Source organism: Macrobrachium nipponense, chromosome 28 (genome assembly GCF_015104395.2).
Source record: "Macrobrachium nipponense isolate FS-2020 chromosome 28, ASM1510439v2, whole genome shotgun sequence".
Classification (NCBI taxonomy): Eukaryota; Metazoa; Arthropoda; class Malacostraca; order Decapoda; family Palaemonidae; genus Macrobrachium; species Macrobrachium nipponense.
The window spans coordinates 8,842,676-8,854,877 of record NC_087217.1 but is presented as its reverse complement, the minus strand read 5'-3'; the positions used below and the strand labels follow the sequence as shown (position 1 = coordinate 8,854,877).

At 35.5% G+C, this 12,202-nt stretch overlaps 1 protein-coding gene across 1 annotated transcript; it reads left to right on the top strand.

Annotated features, from left to right (window-relative positions):
- Window positions 1–4,683: 4,683 nt before the first annotated feature.
- On the top strand, window positions 4,684–7,000 carry LOC135201272 (cuticle protein 19-like). The gene is made up of 4 exons (XM_064230144.1): window positions 4,684–4,832; window positions 5,471–5,548; window positions 6,118–6,255; window positions 6,602–7,000. Exons 1-4 carry the CDS (start codon window positions 4,824–4,826, stop codon window positions 6,680–6,682), a joined length of 306 nt encoding a protein of 101 aa, XP_064086214.1. The 5' UTR covers window positions 4,684–4,823; the 3' UTR covers window positions 6,683–7,000.
- Window positions 7,001–12,202: the final 5,202 nt, after the last annotated feature.

Below are 12,202 nucleotides of genomic sequence, written 5' to 3'. Positions count from 1 at the left end.
TTAGTGGGAAAGTATTTAAGAATTACTATAGCAATAAACTAAGTATTTGTCCGAATCTGTCTGTCATTACATCTTTGTCCGAATCTGTCTGTCATTACATCTCAGTAAGTAATTATATATGCATTTTTAATCACGCAAATTACACATCAATAAATAAACGAAACTGAATACAAGTGGAGAGAGCTATGACAGATGTGGCAGCTTTCCTTCCTGTACTTTCACTGATGCTGAGAGCATCTCTCTCTCTCTCTCTCTCTCTCTCTCTCTCTCTCTCTCTCTCTCTCTCTCTCTCTCTCTCGTTACAATCCTTTACACAAAACGTCATCGATTAAAAATGTCATCAGCATCTAATTTGTAGAAATTATTACTATCACAATTCTCTGATAGATAATATTCAATAGTTTCATTCACTTACGTAAAGAAAACCAAAAGCTTATGTATAAATCATCGTAATGATTACCACTTGCTTTAATTTAGAACCAAATAGGTTCTCTACCGTCTCAGCAGCGATGGTAATTACTCGACGCTAGTGCTCCACTTACTACAACATTTCAAGTAAGTCACAGATCAATATATGTAAATATATATGTGTATATATAACGAAAAGAATGGAGGTTGATATGACACTGAGAAGAATAAATATTCAAAATTATAAGGAGGAAGGAGGGATGGATAGAAGTTGTACAAGATGTTTTAAAAGAGAGGGAACTCAGCCTTCAGGAAGTAAGAGTGCGTGCACGCCAAGAATAAGGCAACCTGTGTAGTGGTTTCAACGAGCTGCTGGTGGGTTTCCCATGCAGGTGCATAAGGCTGCTAGCATTATGGAAGTTTTCAGCGCAAAGGATTCATCTACAGGCTAATGATCACTTTTCTTCCCTTTCCTTAAAGCCACCAACTCCTTGTTAGGGCAAACACTTTAATGGTATTTTATATATGCACACATATTATACATACATACACATATGCAAGTATTTTTATGTATATACAGATTTATATAAAGCTAACCCTATTATTATAAATTACATATGTATTTGCGGAGTTTATACTATAAATATATCCCGTACTCCCACAGGATCTGAATGAAACTACAAATGGTTAACGATTCAGAGCTTTGAGATCTGCTAAATTGTATTATCATTCAGAGAAAAATATATATTATATATATAGATACATATGTACAAATACACACTATACATACATAAATAATATATATACATATATACAAATATACTATATATATAAAGATATACTATATACTACACACACACATAAAACAGTTAATCACAAATTTGGAGTTTGAAGTTTCAAAATATGAAAGAAAAACAAAACAGATTTGATTTATGAGCGCAAGACAAAGGCAAATTTTACTTTTCAAACTAAATAGTAAGTTGTCCGTTCAGTTATACTAAGTTAACTGTACTATGTGACTTCATATATCTAACCGTCAACTATAATTGAATAGTTTACAGAGACAGACTTTTATTACAAAGTCCCCTTTCTAAAAAAATAAATAAATAAATAAATAAATAAATAAATAAATAAATTCTGCCTACGCCCCCTTTAATCGGAAGCTGATCAAAATAACTGCTTTCTTCAGGCAGAGAAAACTGGTAGACAAGAGCAATCAGCAGCCTGACGTCAAACTGGTGCATGTGACTAATAACCGAGAATTATAAGTGTAAAACAGGCATTTACTGACAGACATACAACAAAAAGTAGCCTGGAAAGTTCACATGTAGATGATAACGTCGTAAGAGGGAAAGCATCTATAAAACACAATGAAGTGAAAGTGTTCAGTGGATGAAAAGTCAAGTTATTTGGCTTCACAGTTCAGCAGGATTCAAACTTGAGCCTTGGACAGGGTAACCTCAAGTGTAATAATTGTTGAACCAGATATCACTGCCCAATAATGAGTAAGTCTTTCATCCTTTCAGAATTATATAATAACCGCCGCCCCCCTCCCCCCAGAAAAAAATCACAACCCACACAGACATACGAAATACACAAACACACTTATACATACATGTATGAATGAATATACTTATAAATGTGCGTACATTTATGTGTGTGCATACATACATACATACATCCATACATATATGCATATATATCTTTTAAAGAGGCATATGCTTAAATTGTGCACAAAATTAATTATCTAAATTTCGACTAAGCAACTTATAATACAATATAACAAATGAGTCCTATTATACAACTAGTAATAATACATACTTCAGCAACAGATGATATAGCGTTCCTTATGAAACAATACAAAACCTATGGCAACTTTTATAAAAAAATTAATTATTATTATTAAATGAATTGTACAGTCTAAATTTGCATTATTTTAACTCTTCAAATCAAGTTCTATTCATTTGGTACTTGCCACAAAAGACTGACCTCCTGACATAAACCAAATACTTCTGAAACACAAATATGCAAGTTTCCGTGAACTGCGAACCCTCAACAAGAATAACAATCAATAACAATTGTATGGATCCGAAAATTAAATGAAATTTCCTTAAGCGCGTAAAACAAACACCAAAAAATCATCATTGAACGCCGCAACAGATAATATAGGCAAATGATTTCCCTTTATCTGAAAAATAACACCGCTAGATCTTGCAATCTCTGCAAAGTAATACAACACTTGCAAGAATGAAAACCGTAAGTCGTAACGAAAGAAAACGTAAAATTGCAACGGATATGGGAGACTTAGGTATGCTTCAAGCAACCTGGCATCTCAAGCATGGTACTCCCGTTCTATCCTGCGTGGTATTAGTAATCTTCAAATTCCATATCATACGAGCAACTGAGCTGTATCAGATGGCCCATCTTCCTGGAAAAAATTCCCCAACTGAGTCTAATGGCGGAGGGTTTCCCCGGGGTTTGCTGTGTTGCATCTCCATTGTTTTGTGAACTGGCACATTCCAGCCACTTCACGCACGTACGGAATTAGACCATCAAGGCGAAGGGCAAACGGCCTATTAGTAGCCGAGCTCGATATCGAAAGAGTTTAACTTTTATCAATGCCACTTAATGTCAGCGCAGTAGATTTAAACAAAATAAATGTTAAAATTAATAAACACTATACGTATCGAACTTTAGGAAAGAAAATGTTATTTGCATGAACGTAACGTTACCAGAATATAAAACTGGTCGGCGCCTTAACCGACAGATTTTTTCAATAGCTAACATTTGTACAAAAAGTCAAATTAAATAAAAACATGGTCAAAATTCAATTTGGCAAATATATTGCTAATGACAATAAATAAATAAAAAAAGATTTCTTCTCACGATACCAAAACGTTTCCAGAACCAGAATAATTAACTTAGTTTTTCGACGTATCTTTCCCAAAAAATTATTTGACAGAAGTCACCACGTCAAACAAACACAGATCCTTTAACTTTCGAGCGAAGACACCAGAAGACATAAAAGAGGAGTGAGAGAGAGATAGAGAGAGAGAAGAGAGAGAGAGAGAGAGAGAGAGAGAGAGAGAGAGAGAGACGAGAGAGAGAGAGAGAGAGAGAGAAAAAAAAAGACTGGTCAGACCTTTCTTGGCTCCAACTCGCGAACAATCTCTCCGTTCTTAAGAACAGAGTGGAGAAACAACAATGCCGACGGCGTTTTGCATATAAATTGGTTATTTATTCACAATATCCCAAGAAATGGAGAATAAAATCCAGCCTGAATATGAAAAAGGCTAAAACAACTTCTCCCAAGAATGAAGGCCACAAACAATTTAAGTGGTGGGTAAGACTCGCTCCTCGGCGAAATAAAAATCCGGCTATTCCAACCTCCTTCAGTATGATTGCCTTTTGCTTTGAAAACCGCTCAAAGAATAAATATCCTGACCAGAATATGACGAGAATACTAGGAAGTAGCAAATTACCACAGGATGTGAGGAGGGAGAATCTTTAATGTCCTGGAGGGAACGTTCACACTCATTATCTGTCTTTGCAATAAAGTTCATTATTAGTTCGGAATAAATGTAACGCATAACATGGAAGAGAAATTGACGGAATTTATATTCTGAAATGTCGTAGCAACAAATGCCATCGGCAAACTATCAAACTCATTAACTTTAAAAGGATGCCACGAAAGGACCCACACACAAACCATACCTTATTATAAAATACCATACAAACGCCTTAAACTTCCGTAACTGAAGGACTTGAAACACTTAAGTAGCAAAATAAAAAAAATGAAAAAACAATTTCGAGACGATATATTATGAAAGGTTGATAAGGAGAGATGCAAAGACCATTAACATACTAATGAAAAAACGGTGATTTTCACAACCATTCGCCAATTTATTTCAATGAGAGGGCGAAAGGAAATGTATTTCTCTCTACGCGCTACACTTATTTCTTAAATGAAATTTCCCACATTTCCAGCGTAAATCCGGTGAGGACGACCTTCCAGAGGAACACCAAAACGAACAACTCGGCGCGAGAAAAACAATGAAAAAAACCCCCCAAAGATGCAACACAAAAACATAAAGAGAGAGAGAGAGAGAGAGAGAGAGAGAGAGAGAGAGAGAGAGAGAGAGAGGTGTTTCACAACGGTGAGAATCAGAAGAATTCCCATCAAAAGGAAGTCTAAAAAAAAATACAAACTGCTACAAAAGGGACATTTCCCCGGCAAGAAATCGGAAAACCCCCCAGAAAAGGACTCACCCGAAGGTCACCCTTCGGACGCAAGGGGATTCCAGAGATCAATATAAAGCTGAAGGGTTGGCGAGAATCATCGTCACTCATCCTTTGACGAAGATCAGAGAAGGGTCTCTTCCCAGGGTCGACATCGAACTCATTCTCGAGACAAAATGATGAAGGTAAGTGTACGTTTTTTTCCCGTTTTTTTCACTATAATCTACTGTACCTGACAGAAAAGGAATGGCGGCTGGACTGATCACATGATTTCGTGTCATAGCACAGACATTTTTTCTTTCTGAATTATAAGTAAAAGGTAAAATTTTGAAAATAATGTTTTATGCATATTATCTCTATGAAGTATTTAAAACAACCGTAACTCCTTGTACTGGTTTCTGCCCTTTCCAAAATAAGTATCGACTTACAAAGACAACAGGGTACATGGTTTTATAATCCATACACATAAAAGGATACCATGCTATTCTAAAGGCACACTGTCATTATGTAAGTAACTAAACGTACTGTGGCTTCCAGAATGCTTTATGTAAGTTTTACTGCTACGGTTGCTCTCTTAAAAAATGGAATGGCCAATGAAACAGACATAAATGACGAATACTTTCTTCGTGTGTGAGTTTTACATAACCTCCCACTCAATCACAGAAGATATAAAGCTACGGTTACTGAAGGATAAAGTAACACTGCTCATAATTCTTTACATGAGAGCTTCAAGTATCCCTCCCTTCCCGGAAAGATAGAAGTAATAAGGTCTAGGGGGAAGAAGTAAAATATCAGTATTTCTTTGTTCGGTTCTTTTATACAGGTAATTGTAGCTGTCGCTATGGCAATGCTCGGCGTCTCTCTCGCCTTTCCCTACCAGCCCGCACCGTATCAACAGAAGGTTGGTGATATTTTTTTCTAGCTACTATTTCTTTGAAAAAATAAAATCAAAAGTAACGTCAATAATGTTTTCTTCGTCACCATCAGTTTGCAGAACTTGAAGAAAATTCAACAATTCAACAATGTAAAAGAAAAAATTGGAGCACAAGTAAATTCGTTTCTTCTTTTTCTCTAATATCAAGACATCCAAAACACCGAAGTTTTTGAAGAGTGATTTCAAGAAGCAAATTTTTTTTCGGAGAGAATCTCCCTCAATTTGTGCCCTCGTCATCAATTTAGTCTGAATATTTGTACTAATACACCAGATGATAATTCGTTTTTTATCTATCTGCATTTTGGTTCAAAAATGCTTAATATAATCTGAACTCACCTAAATGAACGTGCCTATTTTAAGAAAATAATGATAACGTAGAGCATTTATAATTTTCTTTATCCTATCCATTCTTTGAGAAACCTACACAAATATTTCCAAAAAATATACAATACTATCCTCGGAAAACTCTAATTTTCCCAGCTATGGTACCAAAACTTTTAATTATTGAATGTTTGTTTCCTCTGGCCCCTCTGCAGCCCTTGATGCCCTACCACTTCCAGTACGGAGTCCAGGATCCTTATTCCGGGAATAACTTTGGTCGTCACGAGAAATCCGATGGAAATAAAGTTTATGGCTCATATTCCGTCGATCTTCCTGATGGCCGTAAGCAAACGGTAAGTTGAACATTTTCTCCTACAGCAACTGAGGATGATTTCCTTGTTGTATTTGAGCGCTCTAACACCATAAAACATACGCACTGCAAGAAAATAATATTATCTAACTGTATTATATATATAAACATACGAGTGCGACACTGTTTGTGCAAATAGTGATAAAAATGGGGGCAAGGCTCATAGTTTTCCCTCCGTTGCCTGCCTGCCTCCGTTGGTGCGTTTGTTCATTTTATACCTGGTTTAAAGTAAGGAAACTCATCTTAATCCCTGCATGATAACATTATGCATTAATATTTTCGACACCTATTTATAAATAGGGCTAATAATCTAAATTCTTCCAATGCAGGTGAACTACAAGGCAGACCAATACAACGGCTTCGTTGCTGATGTCACATACAGTGGCCAACCTTATCATCCAGTTCACTAATAAATATCTTTCAAAAATATTTGAAAATAAGTTAAACCTATTGAACCATGAACTTCACTAGATTGCAATTGGGTTACAGAGGTTATTTTTTAAATATAATTTCTACATGCTAAGGAGTATCCTACCGCCTGGTCTGTTTCAAATATTGGAAAATCACAATTTGCATATTGCAATAAAAACTGTAGAAGAATCAACGTTGGAACACAACATTTTGGAAGTATCAAAGAAGAATAGTCATTTAATATATGTTTTTACATTAGACAACAAATATGATAAAATCTATAAAAAATGTCTAAAATAAAAGATATATAGCAGTAAGTTGTAGTATATATTATTTCCTAACCCATCGAGAACAGGGAAACGATGCGTACATCGCAACGGTACCCACAAGAGCAGCTAAATGGGCATGCGACTACTTACATAGTCTAATCCAACAAAGGTTCCGTATGTATTTCCATAATCCTTTATGCAAATGAAACTGAATGGCTAAAACGTGAAGACAATGATTGACAACAATGCTCGTGATCATATCCATCCACCATAACTGCAATCACACATCACATGCCAGAACACAAGCAGAGACGTTTTACGATTAAACTTTTCCGAGGCAATAACACGAAACTTCTCGCAACCGCTCCCCTTTTTTGTACAGCAGTGCTAATAACACCTCGTCAATATGCCCTATAAATAAGTTTATTGCTTTCGTTGGAATGTGTGAATGCGAAGAGTTATTTCTTAATGAAATTATGCTAGGGAAACGTTACGAAATATTTAGTCAGTTCGTTGGATATGATTATTTACTGCAGTCATCGAATTTGGAAATGTTCGTATAATTAATTTAAGGTTTCCAAACGTGAACACATTACACGAAGTATTTCTAACATTCAAAAATTCAAAATTCATATTCAAAATCAAATTAATCCTACGAAAACCCTATGACTCAATGTTTTACTACAAGAAAAAAGAAGACCCCAAATCTGTCTTGACTTCTTCGGACTGACTAGATTTTCCCAGTTTTTCTTCTGTCACTCTCCTCCTTTATTTCATTTTTTTGTTATAGGAAGCACCAAGTCACAGAATACCTTATCTTCCTGACAATACCCAGGAAGATAAACTTCGGATCCAGTGTGCGTGTCCACATATTCTTTAGGACGAAGAAAGGAGACAAAAAATAAAAACTGGAAAAACCTTCGTCTCGAGATCACAGACGAATGAGCAAATGTACAAAAGTCGAAAGGTGATAAAAAATCAGACGCTTCTTTCTCCCATCTTTGAACAAGAATGGAGACACATCCTTTACATAAAAGCAGTGGCTCCTCCTTTTTCTCTCAACTACCCACCCACCACCCACCCACCCATCGTTCCCCTTCTACCAAGGACTAATACACACCAGAAGAATTCTCATTTCCAGTTACATAAGGACCGTTCTTATTTTATGAGAGAAACGGTGAAGAAAAAATAAGATTCAAATACGTCCTAATAAACAGAACTTCATAAATAATGGGTTCAACGCTAACTTATGGCAAAACAAGTACTATGAGATTCAGGGTCTCTGTAACACGGTGTTTTGGACTTTGCTCCTTGTCAAAGCATCGGATGTAGCTGAAAGTTGACATATGTATATTTTACAACCACACACAAATTTTGTCAGCATTGTCAATAACCTAAACCCGATAGTTTTGATTTTTATAGAGTAAAAATGAACTAGCCGACGCCATGGCCAATAATTACGAGCCAAGAGTCGAAAAACATTCATTACGTAAGCAAGGTAAACACATCTTTTGACGAAATGTTGCCCCGCCCATCCACCAGACAGAAATGCCATCGGCTCTGAAACCCAAAGACTTTATGAATGGCGGAACGATACATAGATGTGGGTGCTAGCGTAGTAATACTACTGTAGCAGTAGTGCCGCAACAGTATAGCAGTAATATACATGAATTAAACGTTTAAACCAACTGCTGGGATCCTTGAGGATCATTTAGCACTTCTTACAACTACTCGAGAAATTAGTTTTTATAGCCAGAAGTTAAATTTTCTAATCCAACAATGCCCTTGGTAGCCTTCAGTGTTATCCGGAATTATAACGAGGCGAAAGTGGGTGGAGCCTCATGAAGTCACCATTCTGACGATAATTATTGGTGAAGGTTTAAAGCCAATATACGGTACCGGCTATTTTTTTTTCAGTAAATAGGTAGATAGCCAATAAATAAAAATTGCTTGACATTGGATATAGCAATTATCAAATCATCTTGTCTACTATGTTTTTGGTAATTACCAACTATTCCCTACATCTTGTCAATCAGATTGTGACCTATAAAGTAGACTGTAATTTCTTTGGAAACTTATTTTGTGACCTATAAAGTAGACTGTAATTTCTTTGGAAACTTATTATGAAAATTATCTGTGGGGAGGTTCCAGAGTTCAGAAAGGTGTACTGCTTTGCTTGTATTTAAATTTGTATGTCATTGTTGCCAGAGGTTTAGCCTTCGTTACGTACAGCCAATCATCCATCGAGAAAGAGGGAAGAAATGATGTCATATGTTACGTAACGAGTGCGTTCGAAACCTTTTCTCTGAGTAAGTTGGCCCGTCTTCAAAAGGTCACTTTTTACATTATAAGTACCAAATTTATTCAACCTACGTAGTGCAGAATACACTCAAAATTTATGTGTTGATATAATATGTATTCTGAATAAGCGTATATTTATGAAATGCATAGATAAAAAGTTATTGCGAAAAAACCGTGTTACAGAGGCCCTGAATCTCCATAGTAGTTTGTGAAGAACAACAAAAATTAGTTTTTGGGGGCAAAATATTGATTAACGAATGAACACTCTCAAACTATTCATGTAAGTGTGTAAATTTACACACACACACAAACATATATATAATATATCTATATATATATATAGATATAAATATATATATATATAATATATAATATTTATATACAGTAATATAAACAGTATATATATATATCAACGACGCTTCCACAAATCGTCGAATCTGTGAAATTCTTGTTTCGAGTGAATAGCGTTTAAAGATTTCTCTCATTTCAAATAATCTTTTTATCAAGTAATGAAGTTGATAAACTGTTGATTTTTGGTGGTTGATAATTTCAAGACCTTCTCTTCCTAACAATGTTTAAACGATTTCTCAAAATCATAAAGATTTCTTAATAATGTTTATCAAAAACATTCATCAGTTTGTGAAGACTGACTGACTCATAGGTTAACGATTCCACATCTATTGGTCACTTTGTGGTGACACATTGTTATTTAAAATAGTGGATATTCGTCACACACCGGATCTAAGGTTGAAATTTTGTTTCATATAAATACGGACAGTATAGGCTGAGATTGTAAGATATAAATACATTTATTAGTTGTCATACATATATTTGTATAGAAACATACAAAAAATTTCGAAGCCTTTCTTTTTCTGAAAAGTTATCCCCTTTTAATGGCGACATTCCACTTGGTTGTTTTGCAAATCCATCACCTTCAAACTGCCCAGGATATGTTACACTAACAGACTCAGAAACAGTTTCTTTTTCTAAGATACCCTCGTAGTTTGCACAAAAACTTTATCACAGTTCTTACTTATCATCACACTATGAGTTTTGCAACTGCTGTTGTTTTCCAAATGAGAAAAACAAGGTAGCTTTTGTCACTCGGTTCTTTCACAAGCTGCAAACACATCACACATACCACCTTCACTTCCACATAGTTATACCATTTTGTGATAATGTCATCGCTCTTCGCACATACACTGGATAACTGATAGAATCACACTCTGCACTGAGTGTATCAGAAACATCCATGGGAGAATTGTTAATCTCAAGATTCTTTTTGATGGTGGTGAGTGGTATATCAGAATCCTCAGAATCATAGTCGTTTGGTGTATTTTTCTCGGCAAATTTTGGCAAAGGTGTATCATCGTCACCACCTAGGACACAAACGCTGGACTACTGTCTAACAAAATCAAGTATAAATCCTCTCCATTATTTATTGTCTGGTTTCCACCACAATTCTCAGCATTTCTTGCTGAAGTCATTTCAAATCCTTCAGCTCCACCGCATTTTCATGGCCTTTTTCATCGGAGCTTAAGCTTAATCAAATTCTAAGGATTTAAGAAAAAAATTCTTTCCATAATATTTATATTATTAATTCTTTTCTAAAATTGAACAGCAGACTCCGTAAAGTTTATGATAGTTAGATACAAGTTGTTACACGTAAATGAGCCTAATATCATCATATGAATATAAAACGTTATCATACAGAGCAACCGGATGGTTTTAGTTAATGATGCCGCACATTGTGAGAAAACAAACTGCGCATTCGACAAGCCTCACGTTTTCACAGTGGCGAGTTGATCGTTCGTCACTTTGTGAAAACTGATTTAGTGTGAAATGACGACATTCGACATTACTGCTATTGCATAAGTCGAAAACCACTTGAGATATCAATGTGAAAATCTGTGATATTAAAGATCAAAGTATGCTTGTTTTTTGTGGTAGTAATAACTCATTTTGCCCAAAATGTGCGATTCGACAGATTGTGGAAACCCCGACGATATTATATACATTATATATATATATATATATATATATATATATATATATATATATATATATATATATATATATACATGTGTGTGTGTGTGTGAAAATTGGTCGACATGAGGAAAACTTCAACGTAATAATATCTAGCACTTTTACATTGTCCGCGAATCCGTGAATTCAGAGGGACATGAATACAGACTTAGCATGAATTAGTAGGTGGAATGAGACAAAACCCAGAGATTTTTGTCTAGGTTCTGTCTGCTTCTCTTGTCACTTTGAAATTTTAATTTTTCATACCTGAGACCCGTGATAGATAATGCTTTCATAGATGTGACCCCCTTTCATTGGGGGTAATCAGGCATTTGCATCAACCGACAAAACTTGCCAGTTTTCCTAGGTGGTTTACTTCCTAACACACATTTTCACCAGTTTGAAAAGGTTTGAAAATAAATCCGTTGCTTATCTCCCGACTCTCCGGTTTCCATTGGCTTTAAAAACTATCTTAAAACTCATATTCATTATGCATGCATTAGCTATATCTTAATTACTCAACTATGTATCAGACAATCTATTAATACAGACCACGTCTCGGTAACTTAGTATATTCAACATCGAACTATATACAGTGAGATGAAACTCAACTTAACCCTCCATTTTCTTTTTTAGTGTTCTGTAAAAGAAATCTGTCCGCCCTCAGATCTTAATAACTACCGGGGCTAGAGGGCTGCAAACTGGTATATTGATCATCCACAATCCAATTAACATACACACCAAATTGCAGTCCTCTGTCATCGTTACTTTTATATTATTTGAGGATAAATTATCTACGATCGTGCGTCTGGCACAACTATAGGTGCCAATAACACCGGGCCGTGGCTGTATGTTTAATGAACCGCGGCTGAGAGTTTCATGGGCCTTGACTGATAGTTTCATGCAGTATTATACGCTGTACAG

What these genes read in the sequence shown, in the direction of transcription:
- LOC135201272 (XM_064230144.1), top strand. An exon ending in CCGCACCGTATCAACAGAAG is followed by an intron (nt 5,549 to 6,117) that starts GTTGGTGATATT and finishes GCCCCTCTGCAG; the next exon opens with CCCTTGATGCCCTACCACTT. An exon ending in CTGATGGCCGTAAGCAAACG is followed by an intron (nt 6,256 to 6,601) that starts GTAAGTTGAACA and finishes CTTCCAATGCAG; the next exon opens with GTGAACTACAAGGCAGACCA.